The sequence below is a fragment of the Desmodus rotundus genome, chromosome 7, assembly GCF_022682495.2.
Source record: "Desmodus rotundus isolate HL8 chromosome 7, HLdesRot8A.1, whole genome shotgun sequence".
Lineage (NCBI taxonomy): Eukaryota > Metazoa > Chordata > Mammalia > Chiroptera > Phyllostomidae > Desmodus > Desmodus rotundus.
Window position 1 is genome coordinate 13,076,502 of NC_071393.1, and position 25,890 is coordinate 13,102,391.

Here is a 25,890-nt window from a genome sequence, read left to right on the forward strand (position 1 = left end):
CGAAAGTAGAACTTTATATAATATACTAGCATAATTTGTCACTACATCGCTGAATGAACTTATATTGACGAATCACTGAATTCAACTAGATTATTTAGGAGGAAATTTTGGAAATTTTCCCTCCTCCAAAGTTTGGACTGAAGGCACACATTTAATTAATGATTAACATGCTCTCCCATAAAAACAATGTCCCATTTGTGACAGTTTCAGTACCACATAAATAATGGAAACAAAAAAATCTCAAATATTGTCAACGCGAAAGTATTAGTTCATGGTGCCCCTAACATACACATATACTCCCAACAATTAACACGTCTAAACTGTTTATCTAAAAGTCATCACTAAAAATGTAAGGTCTGTGTTACTCAAATTTTGGCCAAAGACATACTAACATTTCTTACTTAAAAAAAAAAATCATTGCACTAAAAAAGGAGACCAAGTGTGAGACAGATTAGTTAGACAACTCGTGCAAATAAACACTACACCGACAAGGACATGGGGCGCAGAGCCCTGGCCAGACTGCCAGCACCCTGGGGAGCAGGTCTGCGTCCTCCCAATCATGCTGCACGTAAAACAAGGGGACTGGACTAATGATCTTGAAGGTCCCCACCTGCAACAAACCATAAGCTGCTAGGAAAAATCAGAGTCTCCATACTCCAAAAATACTTCTTTAACTCACAACAGAGTTCTATTTGAAAGCCTACAATCTCAAGAGAATAAGAAGTGGCAGACACCGCCTGGAATAATGGTTCTCCATCCTTGTTATGCCCAAATACATTAGAAATAAGGATGTGAAATTGCATGGCACGCTCCCCCGGGTGTACCCAGAACCAGGGACAAATTCTGGTGTCAGTTCAAACTCTAGCCCCACCCTCTCACAGGTAGGAAAACAGTGATAACAAAATGCAGGCGAATGAAAGTGACATCGTAAGAATACTTTTCACTCTACCCCAGTAAAAGAAAACCATCCTCAAGCTTTAAAAATATCAGCTTAAAAAAAAGCTAATGACACCCCATACAAGTGACACTGGCTCTCAGTAAGCACGCTGTGTACCACAGCTGCATGGTGCTGATCCAGAACATTCTATCTACTTAAACAGTACCTTTGCGATGGCGTCCTGCAATCGATTGGCATCATTTCGGGTATGAGCCAGGTCTTCCTGAAGGCTACTTGCCAAAGTCTCTGCTTTTTCTTTGTCCAGCCTGACACTCTCCAGGAGATCCTGAATATCAGACTTGTCTCCGGAGTTATGGATAGAATACAGCTCTGCCACTTTCTGCTTTTCGTTTTCCAGCTGGGCCTTCAGGCGGTTCATCTCGATCTGGTCACTGGCCACTGTGGCTTTGTACTCCTCTAATGTGGCTGCCAAGGCCGCTTTGCCCTTCTGCTCAGACTCAATAATTCGCTCCATATGGTGATTACGTTCTTTGAGCGCCCCTATCATTTCTTGAGCTTCCTTATTGTCTTGTTCTGCCATCTTCAAAGTGTTACTCAGATGCTGCTGGACACCAAGGAGCTGCTCTCGTTCAAAACGGGCATTCTCGGCGAGATCCATGTAGCGCTGTTCTAACTCCATGTAGCGGCCACTTTTTACATCTTCGTCTATGACATAAGAAATGTGGTGTTCATCTAAAAGGGAGCGGAAATATTCAATTTGTCGGCTAAAGTGTTCCAACTTATCACTTTGCTGACATAAAGATTCCATGAGAATAACCTTCTCCTCTCCAAGCCTTTCATTTTCACTGTTCAGTTCTTGGGTAATCTGCTGTAAATCGGCCAGCTCTTGCAGAGTAGCCTGAAGTTCCTCACTTGTGCTGTGTTGGTTCTCTTCCATCTGGTGTATCCGTTCCGTCAGGCAAGCAACGGACACTTCACTGGCATTCCCACTGCTCCCCTTCCGGGAGCGCTCTGTGCTCGGAACGCCTTCCGACTCCGAGGACGACGGTGCATCCAGGGCGTCATCGCTCGATGTGAGGGGCTGGTACACCTCACTGCACTCGCTGTCTAAGTTGTCCATGGAGTTACTGTGCTGATGGTCCATAAGGGTGTTTTCGTCCTGACTCAGGAGATCCTCCACTGACCCAGGGGCAGAGCCTTCCACTGAAGAAGTCAGAGTCCCCCCTCCATCGCTCTGGTTACCAGGAGTGATTTCGGGGCTCAGGGACTGATAGCCAAACAGTTTTTCAGAATTGTCTAACCTCTGCTCGAGGGAAAAGCCCAATGCATTCAACCTGTCCTTTAACATTCTGTTTTCATTTTTCAGCTGGTTGAGTTCTTCACGGATGGCAGTGTTCTGTTCCTGCAGCTGCAGTAAAGTGGACTCAACGTCAGTCGGCTGGTGAGCGATAATGGCTTCCTTCTCCTCGGATTTTTCATCCCCCTCGGAATGATCCTCATTAATGCCCAGCTGAGCACGCATGTCTCGAAGTTCATTTCTCAGATGCAGAATTTCCACGTCTTTGGTTCTGGCCAGCGTGAGAAGATCCTTCACTTTGGCCTCCAGAGCAGCTCTGTCACTGATCTGATTGTCTGACTTAGACTTGCTCATGCGCACGTCGCACTCCGCAGCCGTGCGACTGCGGGGCCGTTTAGCCAGTGCCACGTCATTAGCTCCCTGACCTGCAGAAGGCAGTTTTTTGCTCTGGTTTAGCCGGGTACGTTCACGTAATCTTTCTCTAGTAGAACTGGATTCTTTATTACCTGTGGAAGTGCTCCGCTTGGTTGAAGAACTCGTGCCTACGTGTTTAAAACAAAGAATTTAAAGCAAACATGTAAAAAAAAAAAAAAAAAAAAAAGCACACAGTTTATGCCCAGGTCTAATGAGATAAAATCTAGAGATCTACATTGACTTTAACCTACATCAGTCCTGCCTTAGCGTCTGCTTACCGTGACATTCAGTTCCCTCAGAACCAGAAGACCACTCATCTTTAACTACCAATGAAAAAGAAGTTATACACTGAATTGTACACTTTAAAAGGGTGAATTTTATGAAATGTGAATTTATATCTCAAAATAGCTATTACATTAAAAGAAAAAGGTATACACGTTAATTTGAATCCTAAACACGCTTTAAACAGGTGGCCAGGGACGTAATACCCTAGAGCAAGCTGGATAAAGATGACCCTAGGATTAGCCCGTCAGGTGGCAAACTAACTGTAGAGAGAGATGGGAGACAAAGATCACAGAAGAGCAAAAAGGGAAAGGCAGCCTCCAGAAACCAAACATCTAAGCTACCTACAGTAAACACAAAAAATGTGATCAAAATAAATGTAACAAATGTTCATATTACCCTGGCTGGTGTGGCTCAGGGGACTGAGCGCCAGCCTGCGAACCAAAGGGTCGCAGGTTCAATTCCCAGTCGGGGCACATGCCTAGGCTGTAGGCTAGGTCCCTAGTAGGGGCTGCATGAGAGGCAACCACACACTGATGTTTCTCTCTCTCTTTCTCCCTCCCTTCCCATCTGTCAAAAAATAAAATAAAATACATCTTTTTTAAAAATGTTCCCATTAAAGAATGCCACATAAATAACAGTTAACACATGGTTAGCGCTTACACATACATGTGTGCATTAACCCCACACATAAATTTACATGAGCCTCACAAAACTCTAAGGTAGGTACTCTATCTGTATCATCTTGTTTTACAGATGAAGAAGCTCACACGGATGTGAATAATTTGCCAACATCCCACAGGTAATAAACAGGTGAGACAACATTCGAACCCAGGCAATCTAGCTCCAGAATCTGCAACTTAACCAGTATGCTCCACTACAGGGATCCCCAGCCCCCTGGGCAGCTGCACCCGCTGGGGTGCAGGTCCCTGGCCTGTTAGAAACCGGGCCACACAGCAGGAGGTGAGCAGTGAGTTTCACTGGCATTACCATCTGAGCTCCGCCTCCTGTCTCCCCCCATCCCCATCCCCAGTCAGTGAAAAAACTGTCTTCCACAAAACCAGTCCCTGGTGCCAAAAAAGTTGGGGACTGCTGCTTTACTGCGTATCTAAATGTTAGAAAACAATGATGCATTAATGCTAAATAATGATGGCATGTTAATCAAATATGCTACACAAATTATACTGTTACTTAACTGCTAAAATGTTAAAGCTGCAAAAACAATTGACATGATCCACTGTTTAATATAAAAGTAACAGGAATATGTTTAAATACCCATAAACACAAAACAATTACAATATTTTTACTTTGAAAAATAATATCTAGACCTAATCAATGAGTATTTTTAAAGAACCTATTGGTTCTTTATGTGGCAGGCACCAGGCTGCAGGAGTAACAAGGAACAGAAGATCCACATGATGTAAGACGGTAACAACTGTGCCAGGTCTCAGGGGTAGTGGAGGGAAGGGAAGGGGAGGGAAGGGAATCACGGCCGGCCACAAGACAGGTACAGGGTGGGCAGGCGGGAGTGAGTGTGGCACGTGAAAAGGTAAGTAAGGCCACACAGTCAACGGAAGGAGCAGGAGGTTTCTTTTCTACAGGTCCTGGCAGAAGTAACGCCTGCTTGAGTGTGGTTGGTAGGGTAATAATATGGGTGTAGTAATTTATTTTAGTTTTAGTTTTAATTCGTACATTTCATATAAAATGTCATATGGTATGCTTCACTGTGATATTGTTATGTTACAGAATTACATGCTTATGATGTTGTAATAAAAGAGTTCATAATAAAAAAGGGGTGTTATTTGTGCCAGATCCTGCATATAGCCCTGAGTGTCACGGAGAATTCAGTGAGTCACAGAGGTCAACAAATGTTCCTGAGCAGGGAAGAGACGGAAGGAAAGAGCCTTTTTATGGAAGTCAGTCCAGAGGATGCTAAGTGGAACCCAAGAGGAAGAGGGAAGAGCAACGGAGGAGGACTACGAGCAGGCAGTGCAGTGAAAATCAGGTCCTGCACACAGGGAGTGTGAGATCTGGATCTCTGCAAAAACAGAAGAGATAATAAATCAGCGACAGATTTCAAAGGCACAAGTAACGGGACTGGGAGTAGCAACTGCAAGTGGAGGCCAAAGAGGACAAGGACCGGTGCAACATTTTCCCCAAGACCAGTTCCCCTCCTCGTTTCTGTAACTCATACCATCGCCCTTCTCACTAAACCGAAAGCCATCTGAGAAAGGAAAGGTCTGTGTGCGAATTAGCAGCAGAAAGGAACAAGCCAGTAATGCAGAAAAGGACCGATAATGTCCCAAAAGGAAAGGGGATGTAAAGAAACAAGAAGGAGGAGATGGAACATGAAGAGGAAAAGCTCCCCTCCTGGGATTACTGGACAAGTAAGTGGACGGAAGAATCTCAGGTACAGACAAGTGAAGGGGCCTTAGGGAACGCACCAGGAGTAAGCAAACACAGAGCGGGTGAACCAGGGAATTACGGGTGTTGTTATGAGCAGTACTGTGTCCCCCCAATTCACAAGCTGAAGCCCTCACCCCCAGTACCTCACAATGTGACTGTACTTGGAGACAGAGTGATTAAGTTGAAGGGGTAATGAATTTCATTAGCATAGGGTTGTTAGGGTAAACCCTAATACAATACGACTGGTGTCCCTGTAAGATGAAGCAATTAGCACGCAGATGCAGACAGATGACCGTGTAAGGACACGATGAGAAGGCGGCCATCTGCCAACCAGGGAAGAGGCTTCAGAAGAAATCAAACCTACTGACACCTTGATCAAAGACTTCCAGCCTTCAGGACAGCGAGAAGCTACATTTCTGTTGGTTAAGCCACCCAGCCCGTGACATTTTCTTGTGGCAACCCCAGCAAACGAGTACTGGTTCAGGGGGGTTATAACTGAACTCAGCCCTGTTAGCGCCGGTGGCACTGGTCAGCAGGGAGCCATGGGCGCAAATACAAGGGAGCTCTCTCAACAAATTCTAAAAGCTGAAAACAGGGCGAGATACAGATAGTATTAGAGTATTCAATTTCCTTTTAACCACACAATAGAGTATTTCATTTCCTTCTTACCACACAAACTGGAATGTTAAGTGTGGTGGTGACCCCAGACTTAAGAGTAGAAGATCTCAGGTTCAGTTCTTGCTCCCCCCCACCAGCTTTGCGGCCTGGTACAAAACAGGCACCCAATAGTAACCGAGCAAATGAATGCACGCCTTGGGATGGACACTTGAGCTTTCTATGCATAGCTTTCTAAGCTCTAAAACGAGGACAGCCCTGGCTGGTGTGGCTCAGTTGGTTGGAGGTTTCCTGGTCAGGGCACATACCTAGGTTTTGGGTTTGATTTCTAGTCGGGGGGCCCATGGGAGGCAACCAATTTGTTTCTGCCTCTCTCCCTCTCCCCCTTCCTCCCTCTCTAAACACAGTGAAAAAATGTCCTCAGGTGAGGATAAAAAAATGAGGATAACAACAGCCTCTACCTCGTGGGGCTAGAGTAAGGGGAAAATGGAATAATGCCTGGGAAGCACAAAGTAAAACGCGCCTCCTCCTGGAAATCATACCACACCGCTCTCACAATCAACGTGGGGCATGGTCTGGGAGAAGGGAGGACACACAGAGGGTCAGAGCAGCACACAGGGCAGCAGGTCAACCCAGGCTCGAAAAGGTGCCACGAACAGCCTCAATGATGACAGAAGGTCTGACACAGTTTTTGCCAACTTGCTTTCAAAGCTTTATTATAAACACATAGTCTCATGTTTATTAGAAGTGCTAGGTTTTTTTCTGTAAGTATAAAAGTAAAATACAAAACATTACTCCTTGGACTATAGGATGAGTTAATTTACGGACTCCATCACATCTCAAAACTACTTATGAACGAACAAAGAGTGGCAGAATTGGAATGAATGGATCTGGGCACTGACCATCGAAAGCTGCTAGCATCATGGAAGGAGAGACAACTAGAAAGACGTGCCTCCTGCAGGGAGACAGCCGCCATCTATGGAGGGGCCCTGGGGAAAAAAGAACCTGCACCGGTCCCATCAGGGCTCTGGATTCAGGGACATTTAAAGTAAACAGAGGGAACACAGGAACAGGCAAGGACATTTGGAGGATAAAACAAAATCTAGAGCACAGAAAACTCTACAGTCAAATGAGCAGTTTCTATAGAAATTAAATTGAAAGAAAAAAAGTGAGCAAGCCCATACATTAAAAAAAAAAAAGACTTAAGAGAAACACATCCCCAATTATTATATATGGATCTTAAATAAATTCTGATTCAAACAAATAGACAGTAAATATATATATCCATAATACTTATCAGATGGAAATTTAAACTTACCGAATAATTTACAGTTAAAGGAATGATTATTTTAAGGACTGATAATGGTATTGTGATTATATTCTTTTTTAAGTCCTTACAGTTCAAAGACAAGGACATACCTGTGGATGAAATTATAGGACATCTGGTACTTACTCTGAAATAATAAAGGAGAACAGGTGGGGGTCAAGGAGCAAAGACCGGCCAGCAGTTGTAAGACCGATGAGCACACGGGCTGAAATGCCCATCAGGTCACCCCTGTACATGTTTGAAACTTTCTTTAATTCGATGGAGTCCCCTACACGACTATCCTCTGCTTAGTCCCAGAGACGCAGTTTAACTCCCAGAGGGAGGGCCACGCTCACCTGTGCTGATTTTGGGTTTGCTCTCCACAGTGGTCATGGCAGGCGCAGATGCTGAAGATGCTGCAGAAGGGCAGGTGCTTTTCTTTCCCTTAACACCATTCGCCACTGTCACCCCTCCAGCCATTCCAGCTAAAAGGTCATCACTGCTCTTGGTCTGAAAGCAACAGAAAACCAAAATAAATTGACCAGATGAAGCAAGATTAAATAATATTTTGAGAATAAACAAAGCTCTCGACTTACAGTGAGTTCAAGAGTTCATGAAGACTTTCTTACATTCAGCAAGCAGTGCATCATACTGTGCTACAGAAACAGAACTTCTCAGCGAGTTTATAAACAATCGCATTTCTTTTTAATATACAGAAATCGTATGTGTGATCAAACACTTTATGGAAGCCTGCTGTGTTCCCACGTGGGCCAGGTTCACTGAGGGAAGAGAGAGAGTGAAGACGTCCTCCCTTGTTACTCTTTCCTAGGATGTGACTGACAGGCAGAGATCATTTGAGTGATGCCATGGGCTGTCTCAGGAAAGTCCTATTATGCCACAGGAAATGCCATCTTGCAATTTCTAGACTGAAGTATCACTGAGAATCAGAAATAATCTGCGCTGCTCTAAAACGACTCAATGATGGAGCCAATACCTAAAAAAGTTCTCCATTTTTTCTTATCTCATCTAATTTTTTAGTAGTCTAATTTAAGCCAAAATCACAAGGAGGTTTTTTAAAGGCCCAGATAATGTACAATAAAAATTAGATATATTATGGTTAGAGTGAGGGTTAGTCAGCCTAAATTTTCACACTACTTGAGAAAGGCCATTTGTAATATTTATTTATAGTTTATAAAGATGAGTGAAAAAGCACGAGCACTTCAAAAAGCAAACAAGCACTCTAGCCCTGGCCAGTGTGGCTCAGTTTGTTGGAGAACTGTCCTGCAAGCAAATCGAAGGTCACGGGTTTGATTCCCAGTCAGGTCACACGCCTCGGCCGCAGGTTCAGGCCCTGAGAGGGCCGCGGAGGAGAGGCAGCTGATGGATGTTTCTCTCCCGCATCAGTGTCTCTCTCCCGCTCCCTTCTCCTCTCTCTAAAATCAACAACCATGTCCTTGGGTGAGGATTCAAAACAAAGAGAAAGAAAGAAAAAGAAAACAAGCACTCTGAAGAAACCTGTTTTTACTTCTCCTAGAATTGAAGAGAACACAGAGAGTTAAAGATCTACTGGAAAAAAATTAAAAACTACTCTTCGATAAAAAACAAAAGGTTTTGTGTCACTAAGGTAAAGGCACAAGTTAGTCAACTGACTTACGTTGCTTTCTACCTGGAACCTTTCTGACCCTTAGATAATCATAATGAATTCATCTCTGTAAGTTAAGATGGTTCATAAATAAAAACAATCTCTAAAATCTCTCCTATTTCTAAATGTCAGTGGTCCTATATGGGGTACGTTCTGTTCTTATCATTCAATTATGAAGATTATTATATAGTAGTATCAGTAGGTAGGTCAGTCTGTCTTACTAAAAAGAGGCAGAGAAAGGATTAATATTTTAAACAAATTAAACAGAAATAAGTCTTGGTAACTTAGGGTTGTTACATTATGAAAAATCTAGGTCATATACAATAATAAGGAAGGAGGATATACCTTAGTTATTAAGGATTATTCACATTATTAAAGAATAGTTTCTGTTAATAAAATTGGCCATTAACTATGATGCCAAAAAAACTGCAAATCAAAAGTTATACCTACTTCCTGTCAACTTGTCTCTCACTTGTTAGTCAGTAAATAAACTCACCATACTCTTACATTTTCAAATCATCTTCTACATTCTGTTAATAAAAGTTAAAATGACCTCTAAACTAATTTTTCTTCCTCCAAAGTCAAATATTCTTTTTTTATTTAATCCTCACCTGAAGATATATTTATTAATTTCTTTAGAGAGAGAGAAAAGGGGGAAAGGGAGCGAGAGAGAGAGACATCGAGCGGATGCCTCTCATACGTGCCCCGGCCAGGGACCAAACCCACCGCCTAGGTAAGTGCCCTGGCCAGGGATGGAGCCGGCGACCTTTTCGGTGTACGTGATGATGTTCCAGCCAACTGAGCCAACCGGCCAGGGCAAGGTTACATATTCTTTACTTTCATAATGACCACATCTAAAGACCACGCTACAGAGTCGTGTGGAAAGTGGCTTGTCACACTTCTCTGCGTACGTTCAGTCTTTGGGTAATGGCAAAGTTAAACATAAATCAGAGGACCAAATGAAAGACTCTGACAAGTATCAGAATAACTAGCAAAGTACAGCACTGGCACGTGAATGCACCAGTGGAAGAGAATCAAATCCAGGAAGGAGCTACACAGACACTTGATTTCTGACCGAAGAAGCAGTATAGAAAAATAGGCTTTTCACTACGTAGTGCTATATCAGCTGCATATTCACAAAGAAAAATAAAAATGAGCCCTATTTCATCCCATATCAGAAATAAATCCCGTCCTGGCCGGTAGCTCATTTGTTAGAGTATCATCCTGATACGCCAAGGTTGAGGGTTCGATCCCCAGTCAGGACACACACAAGAATCAACCAAAGAATGGATCAGTAAGTGGAACGACAAACTGATGTCTCTGTCTCTCAGGAATAAATTCTTTAAAAATCCCAAGAGCTAGTATTCAAAAGCCTCAATCATAAAACAAAAAACTGATGAATGATTACATGAAAATTAAAATCTAAAAAAGAATGTTTTTCACTTTTGCATGGCCAAAAAAATCATCATAAGCAAAGTAAAACATTACACATATATATGCGTTATACAGAAAGCGAAACAGAGAGTCACAAAGAGAAAGAGAAACTGGGAGAGTCTATGTGCAATATCTCACAGATAAAGGGCTAATACCTTTACACAAAGAACTCTTAAAAATCAAGGGGGAAAAAAAGACCAAAACCCACACAGAAAAGTGAACAAAACAGACAACATATAATCAATTCACACACACATACACACACACACACACGGATGATCAGTCTAATTAACAAAAGGAGAAATGTAAATTAAACATTAAGATACCACTTCTGACCTAACAGGTTGAAAAAATGGAAAAGTGTAACATATTCATTCCTTTGAGAAGAATATGGGGAAACAGACACACTCCGAATAAAAATTCCTTTGACATGAATATGGCTGTAAGTTGCTGGTAAGAATGCAACTTGATATACATGAGCCTCGTCTTTGGGAATCTGGCAATATCTAACAGAGCTGCAAAACACTTACCTTTTACCCAGCGATCCCACTACTAGGAACTTACCCGGAAGGCACACCTCCAGTAACACAAAAATACATATGCATGAGGTTATACTGCAGTATTGTTTGTCACTGCAAAATACTGTACTACAAAATGCCTTTGCATATGGAGGTAGCCGAATCAACTACAGTACATCCATACAATCAAGTATTAAGCACCTATATAAAGAAAGAATGTCACCCTAATAAAAAAAAAATCTATAAAGAAAAAATGAGAAAGACTGCTGTAAACTGGTATGGAGACACTTCTAGAACACATTAAGTAAAAAAAAGCAAAGTGCAAAGGTACATCTAATTATGTCAACTTTTATGTTAGAACAAGGACATAAAAGATATACATGTATCTGCTCATTTATGCACAAAGAAACACAGGAAAAATAAAAAAAACAAATTAGACTATTCCCCTCCAAGGGACGGGTGCAGAAAGAGGAAGAAGTAGTGGTAGGGGGAGAAGGGCACTTCTCGGAACACCCCTCCTCATATGGTTCTGACATACAGACCCACGGTAAGGTTTCACATGCTCCAAACAAACAAACAAACAAGCAAACAGAATAAGCAAGGGTGGGGAACCCTAAAACTAATACACACTAGGAGCCAATGGACCCAGCCGTATTTCAAATGCATGAGAAAACCACCACGGCGGTGCGGGGGTTGGGGGGGGTTCTAAAACATCTTTTGGAACACACAACACTGACCATAAATTCCCGAACTCTTAAGCTAAAAACAAAGTGTAAATATTGAACTCTAGATGGTAGACTTGTTTTTTGCAGTGGTGTGGGTGAACAATTCTCTATCTTCTATATACACTAGGACTGAGAAAATAAGTAAATATATTATAGATAATGAAAGCCAGGTTTCAGAAGAGATTACTATGAACCTTGTGTGTTAACTGGAATTGGAAGTATCAGTGGGAACTCGGAGGTTTTAGTATATACGGAAATAAACAGATACAGAAGTTGATTTAGTTACATAAGTACGCACATCATTTGTGTGTACGTGTGTGCGTTTCCTATCTCTCTGTCCACCGAGAGGGCTCCGAAACAGTATACTCAAAAGCAGTGAGTGTGCCTCGCTTCCAGACGGCTTCCGTCCCGTCCTTCACTAAAAGGACCCCGGCCGCTGGGGCGCAGGTTTGCTGCTTCTCGCAGGGTGTGGCTGCAGAGTGCGCTCCCCTTGCACTGATGCACCAAGCTCAACACAGGTACTTTGGGAACTTCTCTGGGTGTATGTTATACTTCAACAAAACAGTAAGAACAAAACAGAAACAACTCTGCACTTCCAACTCGGCTTTTACATGTTCGAGTTTTGCAAATGGATTGCTCAATCATAATGTTAACTCATTTTATAGTGAAAAGGCATGATCACAAATAATTGTCAGAACTCATCAATTACTTAGAGAGATTCTAACTGAAGTAACTGAAGCCTATGCATTCCGATCAATCGATTTTTAGAAAACAGTAGTCTCATCAATACGATGAACAAGTCTAACGCTTCTACCAGGATGAACATGAACACCCGAGCAGCGTGTGAGACCTGCGAAGTGCAGGCACGTAGGAAACCATTTCTACACGGAAAATAATCTTCTCTGCTGTCCGTGACACAAAAGGACTAAGCACACAAAGGCCCCAGGGCAGTCATCGCAGCTACTGACAGGAGCGGGACGACTCCCCGAAGCTCACTGCAGACAGCAGCGGGGCTTCACTTTACCATTTGTAAAAGCCCGGGCAGCAGCGAGGCGCTCTGGGTCACTGGACCCTGTCCCAGACCATGCGACTAGATCCAACCTCAAACGACAACTGACATGAGAGCGGTTTAGAAAAAGGCGCATCCCCGTTCCCTGCCACTACAGGAGAAGTGTCATGAGAACACTGCGCAGTGACAGACACGTACACTGGGTGTCGCCACGCGAGGACGAATACATGTGCGTGGTGTTTACGTAACTAAAAGCCAAAAGCTTCATTCACCTGGCGAACCACGAGTGCTCCGTCACAGTTACAGGAGTTCAAGTTGTGGGGAGGTGTCCACATGCCAGGGCACCACAGTGAAATATGAGAACTTAGAAAAATAAAGTAACACTTAAGTGTGTAGGTCTCCAAGTCTTTTCAGATTTTTTCAATTTTTCTGTTATCAGTTCCCTCCTTTCCTTCTGTGTCTTCTTACTTCCATTTCTATTCAAGAGTCTTTTCCCCTAAGCTCCCCAACAGCTTCACCTCTTCCACGAGCCTCCCACTAAACACACACACAGAACTTCAACCAACCCGCCCAGCAGCGCCAACGCCATGGAGCGCTGGTTCCTGCTGGCACACGGCAAGTGTACAGTTCCGCTCTGCAATGATCAAGTACTCACTGTTCGAGACCAAACCACGAGCAACTCCCGAATGAATCCAAGCCGCAGGAGATCCGACACGCCTCCGGTGCACACTCCATTCTAACCCTTCAAAGACAACGCCTGCCAGTGATAAGGAGACAACAGAAGCACGGCAGCAGTGCAAATCCAGAGCCAGTGTTTCAACCTGTTCTTCCAGTCACGCGAATAACAGGTCACACAGGGACTGCACTCCAAAGACAGCCCCAGAAACTGAGTAACCAGTTAGGTCAGAAAATGTCGGCTATCTCACGTGACGGACTGGCAGCATTGCCACGAAGAAAATCGTTCGTGGTGCTGATGCAGACTAATGGGAGTAGGGCAAAGGTCTACTTCTGGCACCGTCCCTTAGGCCACAGGGTGACACCAGCAGGGAGAAAATCGGGGGGCATCTCCAAACCCATGGAGTAAGTCTGGATCCAGTTTTGACAACCCTGTAATACAAAAACCAGCATTTCCTGCTAGATCTTTCAACACATATAAGGAAGTCCCTCACCAGCTGTTCCTATGAGGTACTTCTAAAAATAATTAAGCCTCAACCTATCGAAGTCCTGCCTGGACAAAAGGCTTTTAAATGCATCGTGTTTCAGGCAGTGCTTGGGTTCTCCCTAACAGAAATACTCTCTAGGTTTTCTTCATTAAGTCAGAATTTCCACCCAAAACACCACATCCCTAAAACAAACAAGCAAAGAACAAACAAATGAATTCTGGGCTGAGAAAGGCTGGAAGAAGAATGCACGACTCTCTTGCAATGACATTACACTTGACCTGGAGCCATCTTGTCCCTTGGATGGTCTGAACTCAACACAGACTCTGAGAACACCCAGGAAGACTAACTTTCAGGAGTCAATCCTGGACCAGAGAAAAGTTTCTAGCATGAACCAATAAACATGCTACATGTGCCACGTACCTGCTATGAAACCAACCCTGTACGAAGCACTTTTGTGCGTCCCTCTCATCTCCTCCTGACCGCGGCCCTAAGAAGCATGTGGGAAACCCGTGCCTGTCTGCTCCTGAAGCCCATGGCCTAACAGAGTGATCCTCAAGCTTTTTCATCTCATGGCCCATGAAAACCAATTACTAAAATTCTGCGGCACACCAAAAAATATATTTTTTGCCGATCTGACAAAAATAGGTATAATTTTGATTCATTCACACTGGATGGCTATTGTCCTAGCTGTTCTCTTTTTTTTATAATTTGACAATCTAAGGGAAAAGAGTTCAGTGCCCCTAACTAAACAGTCAAGTATTGCACGTTTTAAAAATTCTCACAGCACACCAGTGCGTCTCTTGCAGCACGGCACACCGGCTGAAAACCACTGATCTAACGAATCACGGTCCTATACTGACAAGAACTACGCCAGTCTTTAAAGGAGCGTAAAGAAAATTAGTGCCACCCAATTTTAACTAGAATTAATACTGGGTCAGCTGTCAGAAAAAGAGTACCAGTTATGGCATGTGAAGGGGTGGGGGTGAAGATAAACCCCCCCTCTACAGGTCTCAGGAATATTACTGCTGGTCATCCTTTAAGATCCACCATCAACCTTCTGGTCAGAAACAGTATCTTCCTAGTTGAAAATGCTTACACTGTTTTTCTGCTCTCCCAGGGCATCTGGTTTTTTCACATGTATTTTAGTTTTTCTGTATGTGACTCACTTCCATCCATTACTCCACAAACTCCTTGAAGGCAGACCCTCCCTCCAGTTCACACCAGCACAGAGCCTTGCACAAGAGGGCCACTCAATGATTCTGTTTCACTCGTAAGGAGAGACCATACACACCAGTTATGACCTCTCATCAAAGGCTATGTGCTCCTAGCACCAGTAGAGGGCGAACCCTAAGTAATGCATATTTAATAAATCAAACATCGTATTAAGATCCCCGCCTCCTAAAAATCCATCACATACTCAAACGGCGCCCATGGATACCTTTGACAATGATGCTGCAGCTCCAGGTTTCACAAGTTTGCCTCCTGCAGATGCTGAAGAACTGTTTTCAGGTTTAGTTTTTTCTACTGTTTGCGTTTTGCTTATCCCAGACACTTTAGGCGCTAAGCCAACACTCCTGCTTGCTTTCTTCATTCTGGGCTGCCTCTTCGTGATACATTTACAAGCAAATCTGTGGAAAGAAATGGTATGCTGAGCACAAAGCTGAAAGAAAGTTCCTGAGAAATCTGTTTTTGAAGAATTTTACCACGTGATAAGTAAAAATGTTCGACAGCTAAATGTAGCTACAGAAAATAAAAGTTGAAAAAATTATTAGACTTTTTAATGTACACTATTTGCAAGGCTTTTCCTTCTTGAGTATTAATTATTTTGTGCATTCTAATTCAGTCAGTAAAAGAAATATCCTAAAAGACTGATGGAACTGGCTAAATGTAACAGTGGACATTATCTTTAGCGTTTAATGAAGCAATATTCATCCTTGCACCTGAGAACTAGCCGTTTTGCAGGTATCAAGGGGTGACTGTACCTTCCAAATTATCCAGCACAGCCCTGACTACACATATTTGTTGTAATATCCCCACAAGCCAGCAGAATATCCCTAAAACTTCAACACTCGAGATTCAAATATATTTCCCAGAGTATCTTTCTTTCTTTTTTTTCAAGACAGCATCAAAATTCTTTATTAGAACATTTGTCTCAATTTCTGGCTCAGGAAGAAAAAGAAATGCTACACACCTATAAGGAGTGTGGCAAATCTTACATCCAAGTGGTACATAGTACAGCAGGTCCTCAAATAATGTCACGTCATTATAACATTAATAGAAACTTAATTCCTGTTGTATCAATTAGCCTATGGTAAAACTGGTTTTGTTATATATCATTTCACCGCGGTTACAAGAACCTATTGACAACGTTAAGTGAGGACTTACTGAACTTGATTTCACAGCTAAGAGGACTTGGAATAACACTGGCAGCACACAAAGCTGCAGCCCAGTAAACCCTTAAATACGCCTTTATTAACTGAGCTAGATAAGCAGTGTCTACGCTAACACCATGTTTGGAAAGACACCGTGCCCTGTATCGGGTAGAGTGATACAACTAACAAAAATGAAAGCCTATTTTGAACGCAAAGAGGTTTATGTATGATGAATCTGAGAAACAAAAAACAGTTCAATCTATTTTTATGAAGATGTCTACACACTAATACAAATAAAAAGAAACTTCCTTTCGAAAAGAAGAGGCTCATTCCAACAGCCTTCACGAGTATTTCACCTAGACTGTGCTCTGACACTCCAGATTTATCTTGCCCTGACCTAATACAAACTGTCCCAACTGGTTTGGTGGCGGGACAGTGAAACAGAGCGAAGGAGCTCCGCTCTACCCTCCAAGTGATAAGGCCTTGCAGCAGAAAGAACACTGGCATTAACATCAGTTAACATACAACAAAACCTCAGAGACTCTCTTCTCTAGCCTTCCTCCAACTTCCTGGTTACTCCTCACAGAAAATGCTCTATACAGTGACCATCAAATTACCTAGCCACTCTTAACCCTCCTGCTTTCTACTTCCTCTTCTGCACGGGTGATCTGCCTACGACAAGTGCTTCCTCTAGTTCAGCTCTACCATCCGTTTCTCACACTTTCTTAGTGGATTCTGAAAACGACCAAGGTAGAGTCAAGTAGCTCCCGCAACAGGTGTGATGGACAGTTATACTGCTCCTGACAGCCGAAAATTCTATGCTTTTCTCACCTATAAAATGAAGGAATTAGACTGAATCCGTCACTAAATCAAGGTACTACAGAAAAATCAAATTCCTAAGAACCTTTCTTCAACTTCTCACTTTCCTTATTTACCTTCTCTTTGCTCCGTCTGTAAATGGCTCCTCGAAGTTTCGTTCTCTTGTCCGAACCGCACGCCTGCACTCGTTTCTGTACCGCACTCCACTCAGACCCTCTACCGTTCTCTGCCCGCTCTTCTACCCGCCAGGCTGGCTTCTTCCACACCAGCACAACCCAGCAGAACTCACTGAGTAACAACGTATTTTATACGTCCATCTGCTGTCCGGTCCAGTGGCCAAGAGCCACCTGTGGCTATCGAGCATGTGAATGTGGCTAGTGTGACTCAGGAAGTAATCTTCAGCTTTTATTTAATTTTAACTTATTTAAATTTAAAGTGATGTGCGTGCTACATACTTTACAATGTAATAGACTGTCCCTTTCCTGCTTCTGTCTCAGCCCCAGAGTAAAACCGAATGAGTAACCACTCCCCACCCACTAGAATGACTTAAAAAAGAGATAGTAACAAATGTTGGAAAGGCTGTGGAGTGATGGGAACCCTCAGATGCTGCTGCTGGCGGGAATCTAAAGTGGCGAGGTCACTGTGGGAAAGCCTGGCACTTCCTCAGATGGTTCAACAGTTACCATAATGGCCCAGCAATGCTGCTCCTGTATTCCTACACACGTGCTTAAGAGAAATGGAAACACTTGTGCACACACAACTTATGTACTTATGTCTATAGCCGCATTATTCCTAAAAAAAAAAAAAAAAAAGGAAACAACCTCATAAAGTTCTCGCAATTAAACTACCATAGAATTCTGTTGGCATTTAAATTTTTTACTTATTAGCATGTATTTGTTACTTATTGGATACATATTCTCATATAGTTCTGTTTATATGCTTTCTACTTACAAACTACCTTTTTGTTTCAATTCCAAATGTCTATCAATTGATGAATAGGTAAACAAAATGTGGTAAGCCCATTCAATGGAGTATTATTTGGGCATTAAAAAGGAATAAAATACTGATACATGATACAACATAGATGAACCTTGAAAACATTATACCAGATGAAAAAAGCCAGACACAAAGGAACATGTATTATATGATTCCCTTTATACAAATTGTCTGGGACAGGCAAATCCATAAAAATAGAAAGTAGATTTGAGGTTAGTTGCTAGGGGCCAGAGGAAGGGACATGGACACAGACTGTTAATGGATATAGATTTCTTTTGGGGATGAAACATTCTAAAATTAGATTGTGATGACAGTTCTACAATCCTGTGAATATACTAAAAATCACTAAATTTACACTTTAAATGGGTGAATTGTATAGAATACAAATTATATCCCAATAAAGCTGTTATTTAAAAAAAAAAAAAAAAACCCAATGAACAACATCAAAACAGGACTCCTAGAAAGTAGATCCCAGCACTGTAAATACCCAGTCAGATAAAGAGGACTACGTTTTCAGAGATCTGGGAGGAAAAAGCAGCAGAGCCTAAAATTTTACAGATGCTGAGATCAGACTGCTGCAGGAAACTGGCAGCTTCCGATCCCAAGAGCGCTCTTAGACCAGTGGTTTTCACCCACATTGAACACAAAACCCCCTTTCTCTAACAAATTTGCAAATATACCTTTACTACTGAAATGAAATCCAAAGAAAATCTATTTATTATATACTTTTTAAGTATATTTTATTGATTATGCTATTACAGTTGTCCCTTTTTTTCCCCTCCCCTTTATCCCTCTCTCCCTCCAGCATTCCCTCACCCTTAGTTCATGTCCATGGGTGACTTAAGTTTAACTTATACTTAAGTTTTTTGTCTTCTCCATTTCCTATGCTATTCTTAACCTCCCCCTATCTATTTTGTGCCTACCATTTATCCTTCTTATTTCCTGTACCTTTTCCCCATTCTCCCCCCACCCCATCCCCACTGATAGCCCTCCGTGTGATCTCCATTTCTGTGATTCTGTTCCTGTTCCAGTTGTTTGGTTTGTTTTCACTTTTTAGGTTCAGTTGTTGATAGTTGTGCATTTGTCATTTCACTGTTCGTAGTTTTGATCTTCTATTTCTTAGATAAGTCCCTTTAACATTTCATATAATAAGGGCTTGATGATGATGAACTCCTTTAACTTGACCTTATCTGGGAAGCACTTAATCTGCCCTTCCATTCTAAATGATAGCTTTGCTGGGTACAGTAATCCTGGATGTAGATCCTTGCTTTTGATGACTTTGAATACTTCTATCAGCCCCTTCTTGGCCTGTAAAGTTTCTTTTGAGAAATCAGCTGACAGGCTTAAGGGAACTCCTTTGTAGGTAACTGTCTCCTTTTCTCTTGCTGTTTTTAAGATTCTCTCCTTCTCTTCAATCTTGGATAATGTAATTATGATGTGTCTTGGTGTGTTTCTCCTTGGATCCAACTTCTTTGGGGCTCTCTCAGCTTCCTGGACTTGCATGCCTAGTCCCTTCACCAGATTGAGGAATTTTTCCTTCATTATTTTTTCAATTAAGTTTTCCACTTCTTGCTCTTCCTCTTCTCCTTCTGGCACCCCTGTGATTCAGATGTTGGAATGTTTATAAAGTTGTCCCAGAGGTTCCTCAGCCTCTCCTCATTTTTTGGAATTCTTGTTTCTTCATCCTGATTCAGTTGAAGATTTATTTCTTCCTTCTCCTCCAAATCATTGACTTGAGTCCCAGTTTCCTTCCCTTCACCATTGGTTCCCTGTATATTTTTAGTTCATTTTGCATAGCCTTCACTTCTTCATCTTGCAACAGTACTCAAATCATTTCTGTGAGCATCCTGATTACCAATGTTTTGAACTCGGCATCTGATAGGTTGGCTGTCTCCTCATGGCTTAGTTCTTTTTCTGGAGTTTTGATCTGTTTTTTCATTTGGGCCATATTTCTTTGTCTCAGTGCACCTGTTACATTATAAGGGGAGGAACCATAAGTATTTGCCAGTGCGGGGCAACCCACGTCGCAGCGTTGTGGCACTGTATGTGGGGGAGGGGTCAGAGAGGGAACAATGCCGCTTGCTTGGCCCTTGCCCCGCTTTCAGTCACTTCCCCCATTTCCCACAAGAGAATTGTGCCCTTCCAGGCTGCACTGGTGCTGATTCCCAATGGGTGGGCTTGTGTACATTCTAGGACCCTGTGGGCCCCTCCAACAGACTCTCCTGAGAGACTGGAGGTCTCTTCTGTCTCTACAACCCCCACAGATTTTTACAGCCAGAGGTTCTGAGGCTTTATTTTTCATGTGTTGGAACCCTGGCTTGAGTGGTCTGTCTCACTCCTCCATTGTTCCTCCCAGTTTATCCGCACACGAATGCGGGGCCGCCTGGTCCACCAGCTGCCACCTTGTGCCGTGCATCCTCTCCGCCCCTCCTGCTGGTCTGGATGAATGTTTCTTCTTTAACTCCTTGGTTGTCGGACTTCCATACAGTCTGATTTTCTGGCAGTTCTGGTTGTTTTTTTGCTTTTAAATTGGTTGTTATTCTTCTTTTGGTTGTGCAGGGAGCAAAGCGTATCTACCTACGAATCCGTCTTGTTTTTTCTAAAAGAGAGAATCTTAAAAGCAGCAAGAGAAAAGCAGTTAGTTACCTACAGGGGAGTTCCTGTGATACTGTCAGCTGATTCTCAAAAGAAACTCTGCAGCTCGAAGGGACTGGCTAGAAATATTCAGAGCCATGAAAAGCAGGGACCTCAGCCAAGAACGCTCTACCAACAAAGATACCATTTAGAATTGAAGGACAGATAAAGAACCTCCCAGATAAGAAAAAACTGAAGGAGTTCATCATCACCAAACCATTATTACATGAAATGTTAAAGGGACTTATTTAAGAAAAAGAAGAGTAAAATATGAATAATAAAATGGCAAAAAATGCAAATCTATCAACAACTGAATCTAAAAAACAAACTAAGTGAACAAGAACATAGACAGAATCATGGATTCAGACAGCATTTTGATGTCAGCCAGATGGGAGGGGGGTGGGGGGAAATGGGTGAAGAGGGGAGGGAATCAGGAAGTACAAATAGGTAGTTACAGAGTAGCCGTGGGGATGTGAAGGACAGTACAGGAAATGGAGAAGACAAAGAACTTACACGCATGCCCCACGGACATGAACAATGGTGGGAGGATTGCCTGAGGGAGTGAGGGGTGCTGGGTGGAAGGGGAGCAAAGAGGAAAAAGCAGGACAACTGTAACAGCATAGTCAATAAAATACAATAAAAAAAAAAAGACGCCTCTTACCTTCCCCATATGGTACATAAAATAGCATTTAAAAATCAAACCACAGACACTTAAAAATGGAAAATATCTTGGAGGCCATTTATAGAAAATCTCACACGCAACCTCACTAACAAAAAAATCTTCTAGTGACTAAAAAGTTATGAAGTAAATCATTTAGCCAACATTCATCGAACATTTATTTTGCGCCATGGCAAGCCAAATACCAATTCTCTGGGAAGCTAGTCACACAACACAAATAAATACATGGGCATATAAAGATGATTAATAGAAAACATCTCCTTCCAAGGAACTCAGTCTAATGGAAAGTGATGCATAAATGAAAATAATTTCTACTGAAAAAACACGGGAAGTACAGCTGACCACTGAACACCACGAGGTAGGGGCACCAACACCCCCCCCCCCACAATCGAAAACCTGAGTGAATTACAGTCAGTCTCCACATCTGCAGATTCCCACTCACAGATGGAAAACACAGCCGACCCTTGAAATAAACACTGAGCTTCTCTTAACTGAACCTAAGAAAGAACCTTGCTTTTCCAGAAGCTATCAAAGGCTCATATCAAGTTTATAGTTACCTAGTACTTGCAAGTCTTTTTTATGCAAACTGCTGACAAATGGCTTTTCTATTTTTTCCCCTAATATTCAAACATACAGAAACGCTGAAGAAATTATACAGCAAACACCTCCACTTTTCTCCTTGTCATAGTCGTGTAGTTTGCATTCTGAATAAACTTATACCTGTGTCTGTTAAATTTTTCATTTGGTGAGATGAGCTCAAGTTCTCAGCCTTTGGGTATTTTAAAATCCTGGCTTTGACTTGAAACCCTGAGACCTCCCTCTAACAAGCACTGTGTTTAGTCTGAGCCACTCGTCCGCTCAGGACCCTGGAGTCTAAAGATTTCCCAAAGTACCTTCTCACTGCAAAAATCTTCTGACTTAATACATCCTTCACGTAACGCACAGCGATGGTACGTGGACTGGACACAGCAGTGAGGCTCTGTGGGGTTCCACCAGAACCCCCCCACTCCCGCCTCAGAGCAGCAGCTGAGCACATAAGCGAAAGTCAAGAGAGCTGGATTCAAGCTCTAGCTTTGACCTACAGACTGTGTGACCCTGAGCAAATCACTCAAATCACTTCATCACTTCCTCTCTTTGCAACTCTGTTTCCTCTCCTATGAAGTGGAGTTGATAAAACCTAATCTAAAGAGTTTTTGTACAAAAATAACAGAAGTAAACCAAGAAAAGGAACAGGGATCCTGACATACTCATTCCAGAAGAAGTTATTTCACCAGGCTCAACTGTCAGGTAAATGGTGCAGCAATCCGAGAACCCAAGATCAGGGTGGCAATTTATTTCAGGGATTCAGAAACTTCGCCCTCTCGAACCATCCGCCCAGAAACACACACCCATCGAGCTTAAGAATTAACGCCAAAAGGACCTTAAGAATTTACCTTAACTGTCATTATATTTCATCAAGAAGGATCCACCCAGAGCGGAGAACACAATTTGTCCTGGAAACCACAAGGGAGGCCCGGAGCCATCCCTCTCAGAGAAGTACCCGCAGCCCCGGCACAGGCTGGGATAACAACCCCTCATGGCTCTGCAGGGTGGTCCCAGGTCCACCCCCCCCCCCCCCGCCCCCCCGTAGTCTCAGCAGGGTCTTGGTTGTTGTCAATACTTTTCCCTTTGAATTCCTTCTAGTCACCATTTCCCCCTGTCATATGTTCCTTCTAGTCGCCATTCCCCCTGTTATATGTTCCTTCTAGTCGCCATTCCCCCCGTTATATGTTCCTTCTCTTCAACATTCCTCCCATTATATAAAATGTACTGCTATTTAAAATGATTTAAATGTAACTATTATTTAATTCATATTTTTAAATCCACTGTGCTTATTTTTTTTAATTATTTTCTTTTATTAAGTCTAGAGAGAGGGGAAGGAAAGAAGAGAGGGAGAGAAACACTGATGTGAGAGAGAAACACTGATTGGTTGCCTCCTGCATACGCCCCAACTAGGGACCAAACCTGTGACCTTTAGGACAATGTCCAACCAAATGAGCTCCTTCGGCCAGGGCCCACTGTGCATATTTAAAGAGCCAGTATCTAGGAGACTGCCCCACCATGTCTGATCAAATCTGCATCCCAGGGCAAGTTACTTAACCTCTCTGAAATCTCAGTTTCATAAGTAAAATGGTCTGGTAATAACACTACCTACCTTCAAAGAATCCTGAGAGGATCTGGTAAAAAAAATAAAGCTAAAGTGCGCAGTAGGGTGGCGGCCCCAGTAAAGGCGGTTTAAATGTAAGCTATCATAATTTATAGAACACACACTACAAGCCCCAAGTATGACTAATACCTGACAAAATAAAAGCCGCAACTCAAAAGACACTTTGTAAGAGAAACTATGTAATAAGAAATGACTAAGGATTGTTTTTACTTACTACTTATATTAAATTATATATTGCAGTTCACAGATGTCAACAAACAAAGCTTGCTTCTGGTTCTTTCCCACTGAAAATTATATATGAGGAGATACTGAAAATATATGGTAGGGAGTAAATTTGGACAATAATCAACAGACTGAATTGTGGTCACAGGCCTGATGTCTGCGTGACCTTGAGCAGGTCATGCTAATTCTTAGCCTTGTTTACAAGGTGAGGAAGGATACATCACGATCTTTCTTTCAGAAGTTCAAAAATTCTATTTTATGGCCCCAACCAGATAGCTCAGTTGGTTAGAATGCTATCCCAACACACCAAAGTTGCAGGTTCAATCCCTGGTCAGGGCACATACAAGAACCAACAAATGAACGCATAAATAAGTGGAACAACAAATCGATATTTCTCTCTCTCTCTCTTTCTCTCTGTCTCTCTAAAATCAATCAATAAATTTTTAAAATTGTTTTACAATTTGTGCCTCAGGATCAAGAATCAAAACTTTTAAACTGAATGTATTGGGGTGGCATTGGTTAATAAAATGATAAAGGTTTCAGATGTACAATTCTACACACAACTTTTTTAAAAAGGAAGTTGCTCATCAGTTATGATTTCTTATGCCTATCAATATCCCATTAAAAATCCAAAAAGGGTTTTGACCTAAGCAATCTAAATATATTTTTCTCTGTTATTTCACAAACTCCATATTTAAAGATTTAGGGATCATGTTAACATTGTAAACTAAGAACAGACTTAAAACACTGAGGAGAAGGAATCACACAGTCAAGGAAAAGCTAAAATTCAGCAAATGAGCTATGTTGGAGTCACTAAGTAAATATTGCTAAATGAATCAAAACCAATAACCAATCTGATAAAAGCATGTATACTACAAAAACCAAACGTTGAAAAGACTGAGTAAAAATTGCTTTAATTAAATAAATCATAATGCACTAGACTGATCCTATAGTGAATTCCTTATCATATGCATGTTTTTAACCTTACTTACTGTGAATTATAATACAAAATCAGAAAAAATGCATTAAAATGTATACCTTTTAAAGATAGACTTGGAGTAGGATTCAAGGCTTACTCAGAGGAAAAGCCTGAGTCTTGTCATGTTAAAAAAAGACAAAAACAAAAAACCAAAAACTGCACATGGGCAAGTGGGCATGTGTTCAAGGTGCACAAAACAGACAGGAAGGTGAGAGACGCCCAGGTGAGATGCCTTCAGGTGTGTCTGAATCCACATGCCAATGTCCATTTCTGCTCAAAATACTTCAATTCTTACTGACCCCTTTAAATGCTTATTTTTATTATAACATGGTATTTTCTCATTTTTAAGACAGATTTTATTTTATGCCTAAAATTAGGCATGAAAAATTAGGGTGTGGTTATCAGCTAGTGTGCACATCTAATACGGTAGTTCTGTCTCCAGAAATCAGTAGCACACATGACTTACTGAGGACAGACGGCACTTAGGTCTACCTCTCCTGCACTTCGCCCTGCAGCCCTGTGAAGGAAGGAGCTTCACCTGAGTCCTCTCCTTACGAGTGTGCGCTCCCCTAACCACCTTCACGGCCACAGAGGAGTAAAAAGAAGCTCCTCCGTGATTTCCACCCTCTTTCCCTCACAGCCACCTCCTTCGTGCCTGGCCACCCTCTGTGAAACGGCACAAGAAAGCCTGAGCTTTTCGACCGTGTCCAAGTGCGCACCAAGTCAGAGATAAGGAGGTGCTGGCAAACCAGGCCAACGCGGCTCCAAGTGCAGGCACAGAAACAAAATCAGACTGTGCTGGGGTGGGAAGAAAAGTTGAGTAGGAGATGAAGGATAAAGAACTTTCCAAAACTTTAACTTTGTGAAAGAGAGAGAGTCAGAGAGTAATGAGGAGGCTGAGACACTCTGCCCATGTTGCTGCTGTTTCAAGACCAGAGCAAGCTGCCCGGAGGCCGCCCGCTGGCCAGTGGGGAGGCCCACGCTGCACCGGCACCAGCACATTTGATTCTCGTAACCGCCCTCTGTGGCTGGAAAGGAGGAAGAAACTGAGGCTGGCAGCTTGCCCAAAGTCTGAGCTCTGTCTTTACATTATAACTATGATAACAGGATGCTAGAAAAGAGGAGTTACTTATCAGCAACAAAAATTAAAAATCACAACTCCATTTCCACTGGTGCTGGCCACAAAAATAGCCCACTCATACTAATTTACGGATTTTCCCTATTATTTGACATGATTTAACACAAGAAAATATTTAGAAACAACTAGAAGCTCC

The 25,890-nt window shown here is 42.3% G+C and overlaps 1 protein-coding gene across 2 annotated transcripts in view; it reads right to left on the bottom strand.

Moving 5' to 3' along the window:
* SPECC1L (sperm antigen with calponin homology and coiled-coil domains 1 like) overlaps positions 1 to 25,890 on the bottom strand; it is a 104,821-nt gene that overhangs the window by 66,388 nt on the left and 12,543 nt on the right. Inside the window, exons 2-4 of one of the 2 annotated variants that reach the window (XM_053927754.2) lie at positions 15,148 to 15,337; positions 7,575 to 7,728; positions 1,104 to 2,737 (exon numbers count right to left, since the gene is read on the bottom strand). In XM_053927754.2, the coding sequence (XP_053783729.1) occupies positions 1,104 to 2,737; positions 7,575 to 7,728; positions 15,148 to 15,300 (1,941 nt within the window). In that variant the 5' untranslated portion in view covers positions 15,301 to 15,337. Of the gene's footprint in view, positions 1 to 1,103; positions 2,738 to 7,574; positions 7,729 to 13,201; positions 13,659 to 15,147; positions 15,338 to 25,890 lie in introns of those variants that run through there. The other variant, XM_024566538.4, reaches the window with a different exon arrangement.